The sequence below is a fragment of the Macrobrachium nipponense genome, chromosome 43 (assembly GCF_015104395.2).
Source record: "Macrobrachium nipponense isolate FS-2020 chromosome 43, ASM1510439v2, whole genome shotgun sequence".
NCBI classification, from domain to species: Eukaryota; Metazoa; Arthropoda; class Malacostraca; order Decapoda; family Palaemonidae; genus Macrobrachium; species Macrobrachium nipponense.
The window spans coordinates 22,932,082-22,957,112 of record NC_061104.1 but is presented as its reverse complement, the minus strand read 5'-3'; the positions used below and the strand labels follow the sequence as shown (position 1 = coordinate 22,957,112).

At 37.6% G+C, this 25,031-nt stretch overlaps 1 protein-coding gene and 1 long non-coding RNA gene across 2 annotated transcripts; both read left to right on the top strand.

Moving 5' to 3' along the window:
- The first annotated feature begins 281 nt into the window (after positions 1-281).
- LOC135213579 (probable peptidoglycan muropeptide transporter SLC46) lies at positions 282-23,298 on the top strand. Its single transcript, XM_064247578.1, has 10 exons — positions 282-1,457; positions 5,011-5,136; positions 8,463-8,697; positions 9,306-9,499; positions 10,707-10,845; positions 18,525-18,612; positions 20,755-20,915; positions 21,696-21,779; positions 22,099-22,255; positions 22,745-23,298. Exons 1-10 carry the CDS (start codon positions 1,188-1,190, stop codon positions 22,839-22,841), a joined length of 1,551 nt encoding a protein of 516 aa, XP_064103648.1. The 5' UTR covers positions 282-1,187; the 3' UTR covers positions 22,842-23,298.
- On the top strand, positions 16,325-17,718 carry LOC135213580 (uncharacterized). Its single transcript, XR_010314171.1, has 2 exons — positions 16,325-17,441; positions 17,570-17,718. It is a non-coding gene; the product is annotated as an uncharacterized LOC135213580 (long non-coding RNA).
- Positions 23,299-25,031: the final 1,733 nt, after the last annotated feature.

The following is a 25,031-nucleotide window of genomic DNA, read 5'->3' as shown; positions in this document are numbered from 1 at the left end:
ACAAGAGAGAGCAGAGGAGAGAGATGAGAGAGAGAGAGAGAGAGAGAGAGAGAATTTTTTGTCAACTTCAGAACCAAGAGACGAGAGAGAGAGAGAAACTCGGCAAACGTCATCTCACCTCCTAAACCTTGACTGTCTCAAGTCGGTCCGATAGTGTCTCAATGTATATAGGAAATTGAAACAGATTATTTCTGGCGATACAGAAGATAGCACCCGTTCATCGATAGCGCTCCCCATATCAGCACAGTCCCCTTGTTGAAGCTTTCTCTCTCTCTCTCTCTCTCTCTCTCTCTCTCTCTCTCTCTCTCGTTGATTTCAGTGTGTTTGGTAGACTCGTCGAGTGCGCGTGTGTGAGAGTGAAGGTTTCGAGTGAAATCCGTTAGAAATAGTTGAGCTGAACATCCGTAAACTCCAGAAACGAAGAGGACATTTAACCGAAAACTCCAGAAACCAAGAGGACATTGTGACCGTAAACTCCAGAAACCAAGAGGACATTTAACCGAAAACTCCAGAAACCAAGAGGACATTGTGACTGTAAACTCCAGAAACCAAGAGGACATTGTGACCGTAAACTCCAGAAACCAAGAAGACATTTAACCAAAAACTCCAGAAACGAAGAGGACATTTAACCAAAAACTCCAGAAACCAAGAGGACATTGTGACCGTAAACTCCAGAAACCAAGAGGATATTTAACCGTAAACTCCAGAAACCATCAGGACATTGTGACCAAAAACTCCAGAAACCAAGAGGACATTAGACCATAAACTCCAGAAACCAACAGGACATTAGGCCATAAACTCTAGAAACCATCAGGCCATTGTGACTGAAAACTCCAGAAACCATTAGGACATTTGATCGTAAACTCCGGAAACCAAGAGGATATTTAACCGTAAACTCCAGAAACCAAGAAGGATACTTAACTGTAAACTCCAGAAACAACAGGACATTGTGACCGTAAACCCAGAATTCAACCGAAAACTAACCACAAATACCAGAAATCACACAAAGAACTTGACAGCAAAAGTTAGAAACTTAACTGAACCACTTGACAACCAGTGGCAAAAAGAAACTAAACTTTTTGACAGGGAGTACCAGAGACCAGCTTGGGCAGTTAAGGCAACAAACACCAGAGACCAAGGTGACATTCTTGACCAGGAACGCCAGAGACCAGCTGAAATTTTAGACCATGAATGACAGAGACCAACCCAACATTAAGACCACGAATGACAGAGACCAACCCAACATTTCGCCCATGAATGCCCCAGACCAAACAGACATGAACCATCAAGAAAATGCCCCTGAGAAGGGAAATCCTCAGCGCGAGAGAAATCTAGGTGCTCAAATGATTGGGTGGGTCCAGGGCATCTCAGTCGAACCTGTCCTGTTTCTTCACAACATCGCGTCTCAGATCGTCTGGATTGCTTCCCAAGATCTCATGATAGACAAGGCTTGTAAGGTAATAATAATAATAATAATAATAATAATCAAATAATAATAATAATAATAATAATAATAATAATAATAATAATAATAAGCTGTTCTTACCGTATTTACGTTGTAATACAAATTAAATGGATTAGAAAAAGCTATTATTTTCAACACTAATTCCCTCAGAGAAGGGCCTCCCTAATAATAATAATAATAATAATAATAATAATAAATAATAATAATAATAATAATAATAATAATAATAATAATATTAATTAGATAAAGAATCATAAAAAGGCTCATTGTTTTATAATAGTAAAGTGAATCTGTAGTAGATAAATTATTAACGTATTACAAAGACTTTTTTAATAATAAAATAATAATAAATAATAATAATAATAATAATAATCATAATATAAATAATAATAATAATAATAATAATAATAAGAATGGGCATAATACACACACCAGTATCACAGAAAGAAACAAATAACTTGGGCATGTGGCAGGAGCAAGATTAGTAGCGGAAAATGATGGGGGATTCGCAACACAACACCACCAGGCACAACCAACCCAACAGAAAACCAAAAACAAGCAACCTCCTTGGAAAAGGCGCCGTTGAAAAGCAAATCATGGTGATGAGATCTGACTTGAGTAAACTGAAGGAGATGGCAGAAAAAAGGCTAAGAAGCAAGAAAACAAGGGAGGAACTCAACGAGAAATACAAAGTACAAGAGAGGGGGACTAAACAACACAATAGAAGATGTAAAACAGAGGCTTAAGCAAAGCACATAAGATCCAACGGTACAAGAACAGGAATAAGGGATACCAACAGAACAAACTATTCGAACCAACCAGAAAAAGACTATACAGCAACTAAGAGGGGGAAGACAAACCACCAAGAAATTCCTGAAGCCGAACCAAGTAAGAGACTCTGGGAAAACATATGGAGCAATCCGGTATACACAACAAACATGCAACATGGCTCCAGGAAGTCAAGGAAGAAGAAACAGGGAGAATAAAAGAAAGATTCACAGAGATCACGACAGACACAGTCAGACACCAACTAAAAGAAAAATGCCAAACTGGAAAGCCCCAAGTCCCGATGAAAGTCCATGGATACTGGCTGAAAAAATTTCAAGGCCCTACACCCACGAATAGCAGAACAACTCCAGCATTGTATCTCAAATCATCCATCCACCCATATGGATGACATCAGGAAGAACATCCTTAGTACAAAAAGACAAGAGTAAGGGAAATATAGCCAGTAACTACAGGCCTATCACCTGCCTACCAATAATGTGGAAGTTACTAACAGGTATCATCAGTGAAAGGCTATACAATTACCTAGAGGAGACAAAACACCATCCCCCCACCAACAGAAGGCTGCAGAAGGAAGTGTAGGGGCACAAAAGACAGCTCCTGATAGACAAAATGGTAATGAAGAACAGTAGGAGAAGGAAAACCAACCTAAGCATGGCATGGATAGACTATAAGAAAGCCTTCGACATGATACCACACACATGGCTAATAGAATGCCTGAAAATATATGGGGCAGAGGAAAACACCATCAGCTTCCTCAAAAATACAATGCGCAACTGGAATACAATACTTACAAGCTCTGGAATAAGACTAGCAGAGGTTAATATCAGGAGAGGGATCTTCCAGGGCGACTCACTGTCCCCCACTACTCTTCGTAGTAGCCATGATTCCCATGACAAAAGTACTACAGAAGATGGATTCCGGGTACCAACTCAAGAAAAGAGGCAACAGAATCAACCATCTGATGTTCATGGACGACATCAAGCTGTATGGTAAGAGCATCAAGGAAATAGATACCCTAATCCAGGACTGTACGGATTGTTTCTGGGGACATCAGGATGGAGTTTGAAATAGAAAAATGTGCCTTAGTCAACATACAAAAAGCAAAGTAACAAGAACTGAAGGGATAAAGCTACAGATGGGAGCAAAACAAATCAACACATAGATGAGACAGGATACAAAAATGCCTGGGAATAATGGCAGGAGGGGATATAAAACACCAAGAGATGAAAGGACACGATCAGGTAAAGAATATATGCAAAAGACTCAAGGTGATACTCAAGTCAAAACCCAACGCCGGAAATATGATAAAAGCCATAAAACACATGGGCAGTGCCAGTAATCAGATACAGCGCAGGAATAGTGGAATGGACGAAGGCAGAACTCTGCCACCATAGATCAGAAAACCAGGAAACATATGACAATACACAAAGCACTACACCAAGAGCAAATACGGACAGACTATACATAACACGAAAGGAAGGAGGGAGAGGTGGACTACTAAGTATAGAGGACTGCGTCAACATCGAGAACAGAGCACTGGGGCAATATCTGAAAACCAGTGAAGACGAGTGGCTCAAGAGTGCATGGGAAGAAGGACTAATAAAAGTAGACGAAGACCCAGAAATATACAGACAGGAGAAAGACAGACAGAAAACAGAGGACTGGCACAAACAAAACCAATGCACGGACAATACATGAGACAGACTAAAGAACTAGCCAGCGATGACACATGGCAATGGCTACAGAGGGGAGAGCTAAAGAAGGAAACTGAAGGAATGATAACAGCGGCACAAGATCAGGCACCCTAAGAACCAGATATGTTCAAAGAACGATAGACGGAAAAAACAATCATCTTCCCATATGTAGGAAGTGCAATACGAAAAATGAAACCATAAACCACATAGCAAGCGAATACCCGACACTTACACAGAATCAGTACAAAAAGAGGCCTGATTCAGTGGCAAAAGCCCTCCACTGGAGCCTGTGCAAGAAACATCAGCTACCTTGCAGTAATAAGTGGTACGAGCACCAACCTGAGGGAGTGATAGAAAACGATCAGGCAAAGATCCTCTGGGACTATGTTATCAGAACGGATAGGGTGATACGTGCAAATTGACCAGACGTGACGTTGATTGGCAAAGTCAAGAAGAAAGTATCACTCACGATGTCGCAATACCATGGGACACCAGAGTTTGAAGAGAAAGAGAGGGAAAAAAAATGGATAAGTATCAAGATCTGAAAATAGAAATAAGAAGGATATGGGATATGCCAGTGGAAAATCGTACCCCATAATATAGGAGCACTAGGGACGATCCCAAGATCACTGAAAAGGAATCTAGAAAAAACTAGAGGCTGAAGTAGCTCCAGGACTCATGCAGAAGAGTGTGATCCTAGAAACGGCGCACATAGTAAGAAAAGTGATGGACTCCTAAGGAGCAGGATGCAACCCAGAACCCCACACTATAAATACCACCCAGTCGAATTGGAGGACGGACTGTGATAGAGCCAACATAAATAAATAAATAAATAAATAATAATAATAATAATAATAATATAATAATAATAATAATAATAATAATAATAATAACAACTAAATGAAGAAACAAAAAAAAACTGATAACCTCATACCAACAAACATAAATTAAAATATGAGTGATCTAAATATTCAAAAGACTACTATTTCTTATTTCATCACTCCTGAATCAATAGATAAAATATTGAATATTTAATGAGACTATTTTTTTTTATCACTTCAGGTAAACCTCAACTATGACGAGAGCGTCTGCAGTGACCTGAACAAGTACAGAGACCGCCAGGAAACCGTCCAGGACCTCGTCTCGGAGTTCATGATGTGGAGGTCTATCTTCGAGACCAGTATCAAGGTGAGAGGCTTGACCTCTTTTTAACAAAGGTCATATTTCCTTTTTTTTAACAGTCATCCAATTCGACTGGGTGGTATTTATAGTGTGGGGTTCCGGGTTGCATCCTGCCTCCTTAGGAGTCCATCACTTTTCTTACTATGTGCGCCGTTTCTAGGATCACTCTTCTGCATGAGTCCTGGAGCTACTTCAGCGTCTAGTTTTTCTAGACCTTCCTTTTCAGGGATCTTGGGATCGTGCCTAGTGCTCCTATGTTTATGGGTACGATTTCCACTGGCATATCCCATATCCTTCTTATTTCTATTTTCAGATCTTGATACTTATCCATTTTTTCCTCTCTTTTCTCTTCAACTCTGGTGTCCCATGGTATTGCGACATCAATGAGTGATACTTTCTTCTTGACTTTGTCAATCAACGTCACGTCTGGTCTATTTGCACGTATCACGCCCTATCCGTTCTGATACCATAGTCCCAGGAGGATTCTTTGCATGATCGTTTTCTATCACTCCCTCAGGTTGGTGCTCGTACCACTTATTACTGCAGGTAGCTGATGTTTCTTGCACAGCTCCAGTGGAGGGCTTTTGCCACTGAATCAGGCCTCTTTTTGTACTGATTCTGTGTAAGGGCCGGGCATTCGAATCGGGATGGCTATGAGGTTTATGGTTTCATGTTCGTAGTTGCACTTTCCGATACATATGGGAGAGATGTTATTTCCGTCCATCGTTCTTTGAACCTATCTGGTTCTTAGGGCCTTGATCTTGTGCCGCTGTTATCCAATTCCTTCAGTTTCCTTCTTGAGCTCTCCCTCTGTAGCCATTGCCATGTGTCATCGCTGGCTAGTTCTTTAGTCTGTCTCATGTATTGTCCGTGCATTGGTTTGTTGTGCCAGTCCTCTGTTTCTGTCTGTCATTCTCCTATCTCTGTATATTTCTGGGTCTTCGTCTACTTTTATTAGTCCTTCTTCCCATGCACTCTTTAGCCACTCGTCTTCACTGGTTTTCAGATATTGCCCCAGTGCATCTGTTCTCGATGTTGACGCAGTCCTCGTTACTTAGTAGTCCTCCTCTCCTTCCTTTCGTGTTATGTATAGTCTGTCCGTATTTGCTCTTGGGTGTAGTGCTTCGTGTATTGTCATATGTTTCCTAGTTTTCTGATCTATGGTGCGGAGTTCTGCCTTCGTCCATTCCACTATTCCTGCGCTGTATCTGATTACTTGCCCATGTGTTTATGGCTTTTATCATATTTCCGGCGTTGAGTTTTGACTTGAGTATCGCCTTGAGTCTCTGCATATATTCTTTCCTGATTCGTGTCCTTCATCTCTTGGTGTTTATATCCCCTCCTTCCATTATTCCCAGGTATTTGTATCTGTCATCTATGTGTTTGATGTTGCTCCCATCTGGTAGCTTTATCCCTTCAGTTCTCGTACTGTGACCTTTTTGTATGTTGACTAAGGACGCATTTTTCTATTCCAAACTCCATCCTGATGTCCCCAGATACAATCCTTACAGTCTGGATTAGGGTATCTATTTCCTTGATGCTCTTACCATACAGCTTGATGTCGTCCATGAACATCAGATGGTTGATTTTGTTGCCTCTTTTCTTGAGTTGGTACCCGGCATCCCATCTTCTGTAGTACTTTTGTCATGGAATCATGGCTACTACGAAGAGTAGTGGAGATAGTGAGTCGCCCTGGAAGATCCCTCTCCTGATATTAACCTCTGCTAGTCTTATTCCAGAGCTTGTAAGTATTGTATTCCACCAGTGGCGCATTGTATTTTTTATTATTACTATTATAATTATTATTATTATTATTATTATTATTATTATTATTATTATTATTATTATTATTATTATTAATTTATTCAAAGTAATGGCTACTTCAGCAGCGTTACACTTGTAGATATTCCACTCTAATTAGTGCGAATAGCGGCTTTTTCCTTGCTACTTAAACAGGCTAGTAGAACGCCTATAGAGGTCATGGTCAAATACAGGGTCAAAATAGGTGTATATATTTGAATTTTACAGATAAACTATGATACCATAGTCATCAAAGTCATTAACGATTCTCTCTCTCTCTCTCTCTCTCTCTCTCTCTCTCTCTCTCTCTCTCTCTCTTAAAAGCGAGCTTTCGTCTGGAGCTGCCAGACATCCTCGGCTGGGAGCTAGGAGGCTGATCTTTGTGGTGTCCGTCCTCCTTATATCTGTGGTTGACAGCCCTCATGCTTGTCTCCTATTATTGTTATTCCTTGATTTGTTCGTAAGTTTCGTTTTTTGCAGATATTTATTTTCGCTTTGGGTTTGATTTTAGGGTCCATCTCCCGAATAATGATAATAATAGTAATAAATATTACTATTATTATTGTTGTTGTAGTTGTTGTTTATCTACTCCCTTCATTTATTTCTGAAGCTAGCGTCATTTTTCTTCTATTTATCCTTTTCTTTCTATATTGCAGTATTATGTTATCGGTTTTTTTTTTCTTTCTTCAAATTTCTATGCTGAAGTTCTTGACATTTTATTTAAATTCTGTTCACAATTTTTGGAGCTTTCTTTTTTAATGAATTTTATTAACACGTTTTTGATGTTTGAATAAGTTTCATTTTAATTTTTCTCTGATCCTACACAAGTTTTTCTATCTTTTTCTTAATTTTTTTTCTGAGGTTCGTTTCATCCTCTGAAAATTTTCTTTCTTGCATCACAGTTTTCCGAATTCTTTTATTTTCTATCCACAGAATACCTCAAGAACACACTTTAAGAATGAGTGAACTGATTTTGAAGAAACTTGATTGCTTTTAGAGGATTAACTTTTGAGAGAAATAGACTCAAAGTTGACATAGTTTTCGTTACAACAAATTGATTTTTGAGTCTCTTTCGACCAAAAGTTAATCACGTCGAGATGGTCCCTTAATAAATAAACCTACTGAATTCCATCGAATTCCGTCTTGCCGTTCTTGTAAAATACTGCAATATCTAACGGACACAACAAATGGATTTTTAAGTCACTTTCGACCAAATGTTAATCATGTCGAGATGGTCGACCCATTGATAAATAAACCTACAAAATTTCACCGAATTCCGTCCTGCCGTTCTTGAGAAATACTGCAATGTCTTACTGACACAACAAATTTATTTTTAAGTCACTTCCTACCAAAAGTTAATCATGTCGAGATGGTCCCTTGATAACAAACCTACAAAATTTCATCGAATTCCGTCTTGCCGTTTCTTGGAGAATTATATGCAATGTCTTACGGATATACATACACATGCTATTCACGATTGATCATCGGTAGCCCATCCTTCAAATTGTTTTTTATCTTTTTTTTTTTTTTAGGTCATCTTCACCTTGTTCCTGGGAGCCTGGGGTGACCGCTGGGGACGGAAGCGCCCCTTGATCATGTGCCTGACGGGGCTGATGCTGGAGGCGATGGTCCATCTCATCAACAGCCGAATTTCGTCCGGTGGCCTCGAGACTATGATGATCTCATCGGTGCCGTACTCACTTGGGGGCGGAGTCATGGCTCTGCTCATGTTGTGCTTCGCACACCTGGCAGACTCATCCAAATCACGTCGGTTTGATGATCGAGTCTCTCTCTCTCTCTCTCTCTCTCTCTGCACATAACTGTGTTTCTGTATTTTTCTTCTCTTGTTTCACCTCTTCTTTTCTGCGTTTTATATTAAATTTTATTATCAATAACTCTCTCTCTCTCTCTCTCTCTCTCTCTCTCTCTCTCTCTCTCTCTGTATATATACTTAACCTTGTTTTTTTTTGCTTTACCAACTTCTGCGTTTTAATATTCATAGTAGTTGATAACTCTCTCTCGTACTCTGCAACGGTATGTTAGCTGCACCATTTAATAAGAATTAATATATTTCCAAGATCATGGGCCACCAGCCAAATCCCGCAAAAAAAATAAATAAATAAATAAATAGAAAAAAACTGTGTAAATAAATTTTCAACGGATTAATGGACCACAATGAGACCTGAGACCAATAAAGTGACGAAGTTTCGTTATTTCTCGTTTTTCTGTTAAAAAAAACCATCATTTCTCGATCTTCAAAAATGAAGACAATTAAGGTACCTACCATGCGTAAAGTAACATACCTCAAGAATTTGCAAATACTTCTAATAACTTCTTTCCTTTCCTTCTAATAACCTCCTTTCTTTCCTTGACAGGTCAAAGGACTTTGAGAATGGGATTCCTAGACTCTGCCTACTACCTCGGAAGCCCCGTGGGCAACGCCATCGTGGGGCCACTCCTGGATTCTGGTGGCTACGTGGGAGCCTTTGGACTCAGCATAGCTATATACTTACTGACGATTATCTACGTGGTGGTCAAGATCCCTCCCATCAAGGCGAGAGAGTCTGAGGTGAGGATTGGTTTAGTTTATAATGGTTATGAGTAGTTTTTCGTATAGGCATGAGAATCGAGGTTAGGGGGCTTTGTTTGTCGTGGTTTGAATGTCTCCTTTCAGACTAAAGAATCTGAGGTGGAAAAGTAGGATCTGAGTTAGAACAGTAGTGTTTGCAGTGGTCAGAAACATCTGAAGTAGAAAAGTATTGGTTGCAGTTGTCAGAGAATCTGAAGTAGAAAAGTATTGTTTGTAGTTGTCAGAGGAATCTAAAGTAGAAAAGTATTGTATGTAGTTGTCAGAAGGACCTGAGGTAGTAAAATATTGTCTGTAGTTGTCAGAAGGATCTGAAGTAGAAGAACATTGTTTGCAGTTGTCAGAATGTCTTGACAGATCAAGAGATTTTGTAAAAAAGCCATTTTATTTTCTTGTAGTAGGTAGACAAGAGCATCTATAATACCTTATGTTGGTAACGGTCAGAATGTTTCCACACAAAACAAAGTAGTCAGAGGTTAGAAAGATTTATTTGTAATTGTCAGAATGTTTCTCTGCAAAGCAAAGGGGTTATATAAGTGAAAAAAATTTGGTTATGGTTTAGTAATGTTAAATGTTTTAATATCTACCAGTCATAAAACGTCCACATACAAATACTGTATTTCCTGTCAATTTTCATGATATAATGACTTGCAACAAATAATCACAGAAACAGCAAATTCCATTCTCAAATATTTTATATTCTTGTTACATTAATCTATTCCTTCGCCACACGGGTTCTTACTCAGTAAAGATTGGCAAAATAACATTTATCTCGACAACTCCCAGCAACTTGACTCAGCCAAACTTTCCACCAAGTAGCCAGCATTTTCCTATGGTTGCAAAATTGAAGTCACGCGGACTGCTCTTGTTTGCCACTAGTATATCGGCTACTTCGTGCAGAGTTTGCCGCCAAGATGTCTCACATTTTGTCAGAAACCGCGCCCGCGCGACACCATCTTGCAGTGCATAATAATGAGCTTGCTTCCTAACTTTCCACCAAGTAGCCAGCATTTTCCTATGGTATCAAAATTACAGTGGACTACTCTTATTTGCCGCTAGCATATCGGCTACTTCATGCAGAGTTTGCCGCCAAGACGTCTCACATTTTGCCAGAAACCGCGCCAGCGTAACACCATCTTGCAGTGCATATAGTAATGAGCTTGCTTCGATAAACCTTCTACACCAACAGGTGGAATCTAGATCAGTCTGTGACGTCACCCAGATAACGGACGCCGTAGCAGTCACGGTCAAGGCTAGACCTAACAGAGCAACATTGCACATCCTGCTTCTCATAATGGCCATGCTCTTCGATTCGCTACCGGTTTCTGGTAAGGTTTGAGTTTCTATTTTTTTATTTTTATTATTAGTTCCTTCCAGTATTTCGTGATTGAAATATAAATGTTTAAAATCGAGCAATTACTACCACAGAGGCTTCTTGGAAAGACATTTTTCGCAAATTTGGCGTTTAAGTTCATATGGATAAGGATTTTTTTTATATATACGTATAACTAATGTGTGCAATTTTCCTTTTGCCATTCCATGATTGGAAAGTATCTTCAACTCGCAAAGCAAATAAGGTTTTCATCTCGTCCAAATATATTGATTTAGACTTATTAACCCCCAAAATAATTTTTCAATAAACATTGAAAAAACCTTACCACATACGTTATCGCTTTTAAAAAAAAATAAATAAAGTCCAAAGTGTTCATTAAAATACATGCCACAAATTTTCAGAAATCCCATATATATATATATATATATATATATATATATATATATATATATATATAATATATATATATATATATATATATATATATATATATTATATATATGTAAGACATAGGGTTTGATTAATTATATATTGTTCGTGCATTCTCTGTAACCTGTGGAATGTGGAGGACAGGGCAGAGTAACGACCTGAGGGTAGCTGATCAATGAGTTGCTAGGGGATGGCGTGAGATAAAAGTGCTTAGTTCGTCGAGTCAATGTACGACAGTTTATGAACTCTTCCCAAAGTGCCTTTGTGAAACTAGATGCAGCTAGAACCGCGAGGCGCTAGCGAACTGTGTGTTCGTATGTGCGTGTGCGCCTCTTTCTGTTAAAGCGTTCATACCCAAGCCTATGGGAGGGATTTTGACAGAGGGCTTCGAGTCATAGGCAAAGATGCCGTGGCATTCGCCGGGGGGAGTTTTTTGACATGTAGTTAGTGCCCGGTTGGGAAACTATGCGGGAATGGGTAAGTGTTAACCTTACTTTAGCCAAAGGGGTGGCTTGTTTTGATATCTTGTAAGATGTTCCATTTTAATAACTTTGTCTTTGAACTTGTGTGTGTACTTACCAGAATGTGTTCTGTATCTTTGTACAGATGGTTCTGGATTCTGTGGGACAGAGTTCCCAGGGAAAGGTGTGACCTTTTGGGTGACTTGACAATGAGTTGTTTTAAGTTAGTCTGTAAGATGGATTACTAGTTAACCGACTTAGTTGTTATTGTAAATAAACGTTATGTTATGATGCAACTCTCTCATTTTCATACCTGTTAGAATGGAGAGAAAGAGGTGGAGAGAGAGAGAGAGAGAGAGAGAGAGAGACGAGAGGAGAGAGAGAGAGATGTGGGTGAAGTGTTAGAAAGGAGAGAGAGAGAGGAGCATGTGGGGTGATTGTTAGAATAGAGAGAGAGAGAGAGCCTGTGTATGAAACAAATGGGTGTGGAGGTCTGGCTTCCGTTTCGTGTCCACGCTTACCGTATGAAATACATGGCGGTTTTCCCATGTAATAGTGGTGGCAGACGGTTAAAGAGGGGATATAGAAAGTTTTCTTGCTTTTTTGTGCCTAGGAACGCCAATGAAGAGATATGAGTGGCCAGTTAGAAAAATAAAAAGGGGCCGTGACTTAGCGATAGTTTTCGAACGACAAAGCTTTGTGGGATTGTGGAAAATCGTTAAACTGTTAGTTTTCAGTTACTTAGTGGAAAAATGAGAAAATGTCTGTCTGATTAACTGTGCTAAAGGGAGGGAAGGATTTTTATGGGACTCAGCATTTTTCCCAGGGAGTCAGCCTGAAGCAGTGAGCGCACCCAGTGTGACTTTTGCTTGTGCAATGACGAGTGTTCCGAGATACCTGTGCGGCGGTCGTTGTTATATCACTACCGCGTTTTTACGAAGAATTTCGAGTTCTTTTTTCCCATTATGGAGTGGTGAGTGTTAAAGAACTATTGTTTATCAAAAAGGAGTGGGTTTTTGTTTAAATATTTCAGGGTTATGGGATTGGTTCAAGAGGTCAAAAACAATTTTTCTTCCCCATAGTGAAGTGTTTTCTTTATTTGCACGTGTTTATAATAGACGTATGCATTCGTCTTTGTTTAAAACATAGGAGTGTATTTTTCTATGCATGGGAACTGTGCTTATACAAGCAGATTTGGCTTAGTGACACAGAGCGGCCACAATTTTAAGGGCTCAGCATATTTCTGCAGAGAGGCGCCTTGCATTGCGAGGGTGTACGGGCATCCCTTGGGAGGGTAGTTGCATGGGTACCACTAGCCTCACTCGTGAGATAGTGCAGGGGAGGGGTATTGCGAGATGGGGGGAGGTATGCTGCAAATGGCTCGGGGGAGTGTTCTGCCGCTCGACTGAGGGGTTGTTCTCAGGGGGGGGAGAAATTTTTTTTTCTCTTTGTGTTGGGAGATGGATTTGGCCTTGACATTGAATGCTAAGACATCAGCTGATTGATAAGTTGATGAAGTGAAATGCCCGTAGAGTCTTTTTTTTAAGAAAAGAGATTTTTTTTTCTCTCCCTTGGATGAAGAGAAAAGGAAATAAAGAGATTTTTCTTTTCCGAAAATGAGGGGAAAAGTAGTTAACATGCACGGGATGTGTTATATGTTTCTTTGTGCCTTGAAAGACACAAATATAAGGGGGATACACAGATTATTTTTTTTTATTGTGTTGGAGAAATTACTTTGAAATGCCGATGATTGGTGTTGTATCTGTGTTGTGTGGCAATGGTGTTATGTCATGGTGTTGCATGCTGGAGAAATTGTATGTCATAGGATTCAGCAATACTGTTGTATGCTATTTGAATTTCACCCTTACAAGAGAATTATTGCTGTGGAGAGTTATTATTATTATTATTAATAATTGTTATACTTGAGATGTGTTACGGGAGGTTTGCCTAAGTATAATTATCATTACGGGAGAATTGTTTTACGAGAGATTTGAGATATTTCATGGGAGATTATTTGATAATTATTACAGATAATTATTCAGGGATAATTATTACAATGAATTAATGGGAGAAGTCTTGTGTTAATTATTTGTTCAGTTTTTGTAACTTTGGAGAATATTTTCAGTGATTCACGGGGATGAGTTTTGCTGAATCTTGATGAATCTGGCTGAATCTTGGTGAATTGTGTGGAATTTTGCTGAATTTTGCTGAGTTTTTTGCTGAATTTTTGGAGAATGGACAAGCATTAACTTTGGTGTTAATTTTGTACTGATAACTGATGATTTTGATGATAGCAATTTTTTTTGGTGATTTTGTGATAATGATATTTCTGATACTGATTTTTTTTTATACTAATACGTGGGTGTTTTAATGCTGTCAAGGGAGGTGAAATCTTTTGTGATTATGGGAAGAACTAACACATTGTTTTAGTTTTTTTTCTTTTTTTTATGAGTTCAGCAGATAATTGCTTGACATCTAGTGAGTTACGGGAGATAGTTAATGGTGCCGATGATTTTCTTTTCTCCTTTTTTGAAAATTAGCCATCGCTGACACAAGTTTTTTTTTACCATGGGTGGAATTTGAATTTGTTTTTTTGTTTTTTCTCTGCCAGTTAGTGTGAATATTATCTCAGTTCATGACTTAGAGTCATTGTTCGGGAAACGTGTTCGTGTTTTAGTATTTGATGCCTATAGAGTAATATATGGGAGAATTTCTTGCATGTTTTGAATGCATACGTAATGGCACTACAGTTTTTTCTCTGGATATTTGTGTTCCAGAAATTGTGAGTTTTCTTGCATAATACCCTTGTTGTATTTGTGACAACTTTGTGAGAGATAGGAAACTTGGTTAAGTTTTCTAGTGGCTTATGTCGTAGTGCATATGGGGAAGTCTTTGCTTAGACACTGTGAGTTGGAATTCTGTTACAATGACTTGTGGCACATTGGTGATTTTTTCTAGAATTTTCTAGACAGTTTTATTTGCCGAGTTTTTGCCCTTTTTTAGCAGTTATGCTAAACGGAGTGAGTTTTATAGTTTTTTTACTATAACATTGAGTTCATTCTCTGGAGAATTGGAGTTATAATTGGAGGTTATAATTGAGTTATAATTGAGATAATATTATATTTTGGAGAGATAATTGGAGGTATATATTATTTTGGAGTTATATTTGAGATATAATATATGGGAGATATATATTTTTGGCCATTTTTGATATTTGCTAATGTGGTATGAGCTATGTTTAGTTCAATTATTTTGCAGCCATCTTTGTTGCAAATGGAGACACATATTTGGAGATTATGGGGCAATATTTGGGAGTGTGTGAGTTAGATGCCTTGAGTGCACATTTTTTGGAGATATATATTTTTGGAGCCTTGTTTTGTTCCACATGGAGTTATTGTGGAAATAGAGGTAAATATTTTGTATTTGCCGAAATAGAGGTGATTATTCTCTATTCCTGGAGTGGTGTTCTACTGACATGTGGCTATTAGAGAAATAAGAGAATAATATAAGGGGGGTTGGTTATTAACCAAATGGAGGAAATATTTTTATTTTTAACCGGAGTGGGTGTTATTATTGATATGGTGTCTCATAATGGAGTTGGAATTAATCTTGGGCGGGTGACCTTTTTTTTGTGGTTATGGAGTTTTTTCGAGTCAAGAGAAGATTTCTGAGGTTCTCTTTTTTTTGATTTCGTGTCTATTTAGAGAGAAGTGGCATTACTTCCATAACGGTTTTTTTGGAGATGTGTGTGCATTTTTCATGTTTCACAAAGTGTGTTATTCTTGGAGAAATATAATTTGGGGAAAAGTCATGTTGAGAGAATAAGTCTTCGAGACAAATTTTTGAACACATTAGTCATATCCTGGAGTTAATTCTGTGAAATGTGTCAGTTAGACCTTTTTTTCTTGAGAATCATGAGTTTCCAAACTTACGTGTCTGACTAGACAATTTTTGTGCTGTTGTTTGAGCATGCGTCCGCAGGTGATTTTTCTGCTGACAAGCGATGTGATGAGCCGTGTGCTGATTCTTTTCTTCTGATGGTGACAGATCAGAATTTTTTGCAATATCTGGAAATGTTAGCTATAGCATTTCACGAAAGCGCATGTATGAGAGTTTGCTTTCTGGCAAATTCCATAACTTTACATGGAGCATTTCTTGGGGAAAACGCGGGAGTTATGCATATTATACATGTATTATGTATTTTTTGTGATTGGGGAATCTACTTGTGATTATTTTTTTTTATTATTATTTTTCTTCCTTTTTTTTCCTATGAGAGATATGATTTGGGGATTGAGCTTAAATAACATTTCTTTTTTGGACGGGAGATTTGATTTTACCGGGAGGTGTAATTTTTCGAGGGTTGCTATTTACGAAATGGGAGTTTGACATTAAGTCTCATTGTGATTAATTATTGAGCAGTAAAGGGGTTTTTGCTGTTAAAAGTTGGAGATTTTTACTGATTTTGTGGGTTGTTTAAATATCAACTAGAGAGAATTTTTTGGGTCTGGGTGTTACGCTGGGTATTACGTATTCTTTTCTTCTTGGGCTTGTTACGAATTTTTTCTTTTTTTTTCTTGTGAGCACATTCGAGTTCGAAATGTGAGTGCAGAATTCCGTGGAGTTGCTGTGATTTCCGAGTTGTGTGTGTGTGCTGATGTGCGAGTTTGGAGAACTTGATGTTTCTTTTTCTTAGAGAGTTGTGATAATGACTTATCATTTTAGTAGTCATATTTAAGGGAGTTAATTGGGAGACGTTCAGTTAGTATTTCTGACCTTTTTGAGATCGTTGTTTGATAGAAGTAGTATGTTTGGGTTAATTTTCTTAGATTGACCAAAGACCTGACTGACATACTAACGCCCAAAAGTTCACCGACACCAGCAAGACGTCCACCAGCCGTGAAGAGAGGTTGCTGCCATGTTGTCCATGGTGATTACAAGTATTTCCACGTGGGTGTTCGAGAGAATTCTACAGCGTGTTTTTGGGGATCTACAAGAAGCCGTGAGAGTCTTCTACGATGAGGGAGGCATTCCGTCTTCCTACAGTTGCTACAGCCTGCTATAGCCTGTTGCTGTCTGTGCAGCTACTTGCAGACAAGCGAAGAGGGATATTCAAGAATCCTAATGCAGAAAATATGGGAGAAAATGCGTCTTGGGTTATTGGGAGATTAAAGCGTGATAAGACTTTATTTTATAATGCCAGAGACGTGCAGTTTTACTTATTTTGTTTTAAGCCGGCCAATGTTTTATATTATATAAGCAATTCTGCTAGGCGGGAGCTAGCATATAGGTGCGAGGCCGAGCAATCTGTAAGACATAGGGTTTTGATTAATTATATATTGTTCGTGCATTCTCTGTAACCTGTGGAATGTGGAGGACAGGGCAGAGTAACGACCTGAGGGTAGCTGATCAATGAGTTGCTAGGGGATGGCGTGAGATAAAAGTGCTTAGTTCGTCGAGTCAATGTACGACAGTTTATGAACTCTTCCCAAAGTGCCTTTGTGAAACTAGATGCAGCTAGAACCGCGAGGCGCTAGCGAACTGTGTGTTCGTATGTGCGTGTGCGCCTCTTTCTGTTAAAAGCGTTCATACCCAAGCCTATGGGAGGGATTTTGACAGAGGGCTTCGAGTCATAGGCAAAGATGCCGTGGCATTCGCCGGGGGGAGTTTTTTGACATAGTGTTTAGTGCCCGGTTGGGAATGGGTAAGTGTTACCTTTACTTTAGCCAAAGGGGTGGCTTGTTTGATATCTTGTAAGATGTTCCATTTTAATAACTTTGTCTTTGAACTTGTGTGTACTTACCAGAATGTGTTTTCTGTATCTTTGTACAGATGGTTCTGGATTTCTGTGGGACAGAGTTCCCAGGGAAAGGTGTGACCTTTTGGGTGACTTGACAATGAGTTGTTTTAAGTTAGTCTGTAAGACTGGATTACTTAGTTAACCGACTTAGTTGTTATTGTAAATAAACGTTATGTTATGATGCAACTCTCTCATTTTCATTACCTGTTAGAATGGAGAGAAAGAGGTGGAGAGAGAGAGAGAGAGAGAGAGAGAGAGAGAGAGAGAGATGTGGGGTGATTGTTAGAATAGAGAGAGAGAGAGAGCCTGTGTATGAAATGGGTGTGGAGGTCTGCCTTCCGTTTCGTGTCCACGCTTACCGTATGAAATACATGGCGGTTTCCCATGTAATATATATAATATATTAGTAAATCTATATATATATATATATATATATATATATAGGTATATATATATCTATATATATATTCATCTATATATATTATATACATATATATATAGCTTATATATATCTATATATAAATATATATATATATATATATAATATTATCTATATATATATATTCACTGACAATCTTCAAATTCCCCTGATCAGCTATCTGCGAACTTAATTTCTTTTATTTTTATTTTTTCTATTTTTTTTTTTACTACAAAGTATTCATTTATTTTAAGTATTCATTAAAATTCATGCCATAGATGTTAAGAAATCTATATATGTATTCACTGACAATCTTCAAATTCTCCCGGTCAGCTATCTGAGGATTTAATTTCTTTTAATTTTTATTTATTTTTTTTATTTTAATTTTTTTGTTAATCCAAAGTATTCATTTCAAATTCATGCCACAGATGTTCTGAAAATCCCCATATAAGTATATTCACTGACATTCTTCAAATTCCCCCGGTCAGCTATTTGAGAACTTAATGTCTTTTTTAAATTTTTATTTTTTTTATTTTTCACTTATAATTAATGTTTTAACCATCTTACAGGTGAAGGGGGCTTCCGGTACCTGTACACTAAACTGGCCCTTGGCTGGTCACACACAGAGTACAGCCACTGGAGTACTTTTGCATCCGTATGAGTTCTCTGAGTAAGCTATTATTGTTTTTTTTTTTTTCCTTTTTTTTTTTTTTTTTTTTTTGCTCTATTACAGTCCTCCAATTCGACTGGGTGGTATTTATAGTGTGGGGTTCCAGGTTGCATCCTGCCTCCTTAGGAGTCCATCACTTTTCTTACTATGTGTGCCGTTTCTAGGATCACACTCTTCTGCATGAGTCCTGGAGCTACTTCAGCCTCTAGTTTTTCTAGATTCCTTTTCAGGGATCTGGGATCGTGCCTAGTGCTCCTATGATTATGGGTACGATTTCCACTGGCATATCCCATATCCTTCTTATTTCTATTTTCAGATCTTGATACTTATCCATTTTTTTTCCTTCTCTTTCTCTTCAACTCTGGTGTCCCATGGTATTGCGACATCAAATGAGTGATACTTTCTTCTTGACTTTGTCAATCAACGTCACGTCCTGGTCTGTTTGAACAGTATCACCCTATCCGTTCTGATACCATAGTCCCCAGAGGGATCTTTGCCTGATCGTTTCTATCACTCCCTCAGGTTGGTGCTCGGTACCACTTATTACTGCAAGGTAGCTGATGTTTCTTGCACAGGCTCCAGTGGAGGGCTTTTGCCACTGAATCATGCCTCTTTTTGTACTGGTTCTGTGCAAGTGCCAGGCATTCGCTTGCTATGTGGTTTATGGTTTCATTTTCGTATTGCACTTCCTACATATGGGAGAGATGTTATTTCCGTCTATCGTTCTTTGAACATATCTGGTTCTTAGGGCCTGATCTTGTGCCGCTGTTATCATTCCTTCAGTTTCCTTCTTTAGCTCTCCCCTCTGTAACCATTGTCATGTGTCATCGCTGGCTAGTTCTTTAGTCTGTCTCATGTATTGTCCGTGCATTGGTTTGTTGTGCCAGTCCTCTGTTCTGTCTGTCATTATCCTGTCTGTATATTTCTGGGTCTTCGTCTACTTTTATTAGTCCTTCTTCCATGCACTTCTTGGCTCCCTTTTAGCCACTCGTCTTCACTGGTTTTCAGATATTGGCCCAGTACTCTGTTCTCGATGTTGGCGCAGTCCTCTATACTTAGTAGTCCTCTCCCTCCTTCCTTTCGTGTTATGTATAGTCTGTCCGTATTTGCTCTTGGGTGTAGTGCTTTGTGTATTGTCATATGTTTCCTGGTTTTCTGATCTATACTGCAGAGTTCTGCCTTCGTCCATTCTACTATTCCTGCGCTGTATCTGATTACTGGCACTGCCATGTGTTTATGGCTTTTATCATATTTCTGGCGTTGAGTTTTGACTTGAGTATCGCCTTGAGTCTTTGCATATATTCTTTCCTAATCGTGTCCTTCATCTCTTGGTGTTTTATATCCCCTCCTTCCATTATTATTATTATTATTATTATTATTATTATTATTATTATTATTATTATTATTATTATTATTATATTGTATTTAGGAGAAGCAGACTGTCTCTAAGCATACTTTATTATTATTATTATTATTATTATTATTATTATTATTATTATTATTTGTGATGGAAAAAAATAAATACTTTTTTTACTGTTTTGATAATCTATCTGTTAATTCATTTTTTATTATTATAAGCTCATTCAGTTTTTTTATTTTTTTTATTCATTTAGTTATTATTATTATTATTATTATTATTTATTATTATTATTATTATTATTATTATTAATTATTATTATCAGGAGGCAGGTTAGAAAGTCTTTCTCTCTTCCGGGTGATATGGTTGATTTTAACCCTTTTCACCAGACATTAAAACAATAATCCAAAACCTCTCTCTCTCTCTCTCTCTCTCTCTCTCTCTCTCTCTCTCTCTCTCTCTCTCTCTCGTTTCTTTTGCTTTATGGCATTGAGACACTCTATTCATCTATAAGCTAAATCACTGCTTTCTATGATTTTATGTCTTCAGTTCCTTAATTAGCTTAGTTCACATTGAAAGTTCCAAGGCATAGGTGACCACGATAGGCCTTTATTTATTTATTTGTATATTTATTTATTTATTTTTCTATTTGTTAATTTATCTTTGTATCTTAATTCATCTACCTATTAATTTTCTGTTAATTTAATCATTCGTTTAAGTACATATATATTTAATTATTCATCTGTCTAGTTATTTATTCTTTGTTTCTTCATTTATCTATCATAGCAATGATTGTGATCATTCCTGTGCTGAGCGTGGTCGTAGGAATGCCCGACGGATGGATGGGATTTGTGGGCGGAGTTTCGAGAACGACCAGTAATTTCATGTACGGCCTCGTCAACAAGCCGAAGGACGAATGGCTCATTTGGACAGGTAAGTCACTAACTGGAATGCGATTGGTCCATCTGGATAGCTAAGCCACTAACTGGAATGTGATTGGTCCATCTGGAAAGCTAAGCCACTAACTGGAATGTGATTGGTTCATCTGGATAGCTGTCACTAAATTGAATGATAATGATTCACCTGTATAGCTAAGTCACTCACTGGAATGTGATTGGTCCATCTGGATAGCTGAGTCACTAACTGGAATGTGATTGGTTCATCTGGATAGCTGAATCACTAACTGGAATGTGATTGGTCCATCTGGATAGCTAAGCCACTAACTGGAATGTGATTGGTCCATCTGGAAAGCTAAGTCACCAACTGGAATGTGATTGGTTCATCTGGATAGCTGTCACTAAATGGAATGATAATGATTCACCTGTATAGCTAAGTCACTAACTGGAATGTGATTGGTCCATCTGGATAGCTGAGTCACTAACTGGAATGTGATTGGTCCATCTTGAAAGCTAAGCTACTAACTGGAATGTGATTGCTTCATCTGTATAGCTGAATCACTAACTGGAATGTGATTGGTTCATCTGGACAGATACATTTTCAAATTGGGATATGAACAGATATTACTTGAGTTTCCTTGAACCATCCCTTCAGTTCCTATACCTGCAACCCTTTTCACTCCTTTAACTGTACATCCGTTTATATTTCCTCCTATGGAGATAGGTCTCTGTCATAATCAATTCATTGCCCTTTGAGTTGGAACCACCACAATGTATCTCCAAGTATTACTCTACGATTTATTTTCCACAATTTCAGGAGCAGTGGTTGCAAGCTTGAAGAATATGGCTCCAGTTTCCATACGATCTTTGCTTTCTAAGCTTGCTGGACCACAGGATGTTGGTAAGCCCTTTCAGAGGTTACTGTTTTCCAAAATTTACCAATGATATCAGTCTAAATTTGAAATAGTAGTTGGTTTCAATTCATGAGTAGGTGATTTTAGGTCTATAAGTAGACTGTAGTTTCCAGTAGTCTTCAGAACTCTTTTAAAGTCTTGATGAAATGGGAGGGCTGAAAGTAGTTTAGGCCTAACTGTAATAAAAACACAACCCTGATCTGGACTTCAAACGAGGAACAACTGAAACGCTTTCCAGTCCAGAATCCAGACTACAGAGACTTATGAGAAAATCTGCATCTAATTCATTCTGTTTCCCTTTTACAGGTAAAGTGTACGCAGTCATGGCGACGCTGGAAAGTCTAATCGAATTTGCTTCTGCTCCAATGTACAAGGCGGTGTACACAGCTACCAACAGCACCCGACCTGGAACCTTCAATTTCCTCTCTGCTGGAATAAATACGTTCCTGGCAATAACGCTGCTGTGAGTGGAATCATGCCTTATTGATATTTTAGCTTTAGTGTCTCTGTGAACGCTATGCCAGTTTATGGAATTGCTCCTGGTAATGAGTAGTACTACTTCTAAGGGTGTGTCCGCGCTACAGTGGAACATGTCGTCAAGACAAGTTGGAAACTTCTTACTTACATATCATAGACAGTTTGAAAACAAGTCAGTGACTGTAAGTGGAAAACCAATCGTTGCCAGATGCTGGATAATCGTATAAGGCTCTGGTTAGGCCTAGCAACTTGCATTCAACTTGTGTATGATGTGTTGGTACGCAACTTGTTACTTGACATCTTTATGATATGTTATGCTGCAATGCGGAGGCACCCTATGCAACTAGGAAAAGTAGAAAGTAGCATTTCTAGAGGACTTTTTGTTTTCTTCTAGTGTAAGTCCGCATGTTTACACATATGCCCGTTTTCCTTAAGAGTCACTAGGCCTATAATCACATCTTTTTATGATCTGCAGAGGGGTGACATTGTCCCTGAGGAAGATAAACAGACGAACGTCCGCAGCGGAATCTTCCCCGGTGACCGGAAATGAGGAAACCCGCTGCTGTCGATAGAAGTTCACATTTGCAGACTATTTCATCCTCTTCAATGATTTCTCCTCTCCGAGTGACATTCTTACGATCTCATCGTTTCCTCATCCATCATTTAACATTTTCTGTGAAACTTTTTCTTTGTCGTTATGTTACGGGAAGAATTGTAAAATTTGATTTTGTTGTTATTCTTTTTAACCAACGTAGGGATTTTATCGTGAATTCTGTTAAAGATGATTTCATTCCTTTGATTTCGATATCACTTTTGATGCCAGGTGAGGAAGAACCTCGTAGGCAGTAATAATGTAACTCCTCAAAGCGTTGGTTGCTTTATAAGTACTACGTATTTACAAAGTGAAAACCTTTCGCAAAAATTATATTTAAAATCGTGCAAGTAAAACCAATAGGCTACATTTCCCTGGGCAAGAAGCCTCGTCAGAAGCACATCTAACCCGTAACGTCTATTTTTCCCTTGACATCTGTCTTGGAAGGAGATTAATTATTATTTATTATTATTATTATTATTATTATTATTTATTATTATTATTATTATTATTATTATTATAGGAATTAAGTTTTCAATAGTAAACTAACTGTTATAATATTAGTGATATAAAGAACTTGTCAGTAATCATATTAATACTGAGTAGAATGCACAATTAACTACTAAATGTAATTATGGGGTCTTGAGTAGCTGGAGATGTAGAGATGATCATCGCCCTTACAAGGATGAGTAACCATATAGTCGGGTCTGCTCCCATCTTTAAATTTACATAATAGATATTTGCATTCTCTCCCACCCTGACCTATCACAGAAGTCATAAATATATATATATATATATAATATATAATATATATATATATAATATATATATATATATATATATATACATATACAATATATATTGGATATGAATAACAGAATATTGTTTTATTTCGGGAAATCATTATTAACAGGGAAAATGTTGCTTAACAATGATTAGTATAACAACAACTACTACTACTATTGTGTCTGTATATGCATGTATATAAATATTGATGTAGAAGTACCGTATATGTAGTATATGTACATATACTACATAGTTTGTTGTAATAATTGTTATTAAGCAAAATTTTCCCTGCCAATAATGATTTCCCGAAATAAAACAATAATATATATTCATATCCAACCAATATATATTATATATATATATATATATATATATATATATATATATATATATATATACCCACACAAACACAAACACACATACACACCCCATTCCCAGTTAAAACACATCCGCTGCTAATTCATGTTTTAAGTTCCTCTTCCACAATGGGTTCATTTTTAAGCACTAAGACCTCCGTAGACTTCGATTTAATAGACTGTATGTTATATGCAGAATAAAACGACAGTTTCTAATATATTTTCACCTACTGTTTTTTCTCCAGTCAATATCTATTTATTTAATTTGTTTCTCGCAAATCTAAATGCATTTTACACAACTGTGACATAAGCCTCAGGGCGGGGAGACTGAAAAGACGATAATATGAAAGACTAATGTTTAACAAGGCATTTTTACATTATTTATTTTTAACCTCTTTAATCATATTCTGCATAGACAGAAAATGCTCCTAAAATATATCTTATGTTATCCGATATATTTTATCATTCGAGGAAGCTTTCTATCTCTAAGCTACCAAATTCCTCACTCTATTAAATCAAAACTGTCCAAAAATAACACTTGTTCTCTTACGCATTTTAAATGTTCAAATCTAATGGTTTTTTTCGTCCAGTGCATCATTTCGTCATTTAGCCTGACTGGCTTAGATGATCAATTAACACTTATTTAATCTCCGTGCGCTTCTTATTTTACCTTTGCCGTTTATAAGTTCGTCTAGGGCTTAATTAACGTCATTAACTTAGGAGTCTTGCGAAGACTGAACATATAATTATTTTTATTAAATAAAAATTTAAATGTGTCTTTTTTGGCTCTCTCTCTCTCTCTCTCTCTCTCTCTCTCTCTCTCTCTCTCTCTCTCTCTCTCTCTCTATATATATATATATATATATATATATATATATATATATATATATATATATATATATATATATATATATATATATATATTGTCTGTCCGCACAGGACGGATGCGGTCGGCCATGACGAGCATAGAGATGTGGAATCCTATGTCGGCTAGAATGCTGGGGTGACAGTGTCTCATTGCAAATGTT

What these genes read in the sequence shown, in the direction of transcription:
- LOC135213579 (XM_064247578.1), top strand. Translation starts at nt 1,188, where the DNA reads ATGAATGACAGAGACCAACCCAACATTAAGACCACGAATGACAGAGAC. An exon ending in TCTTCGAGACCAGTATCAAG is followed by an intron (nt 5,137 to 8,462) that starts GTGAGAGGCTTG and finishes TTTTTTTTTTAG; the next exon opens with GTCATCTTCACCTTGTTCCT. An exon ending in TTCCTGGCAATAACGCTGCT is followed by an intron (nt 22,256 to 22,744) that starts GTGAGTGGAATC and finishes TATGATCTGCAG; the next exon opens with AGGGGTGACATTGTCCCTGA.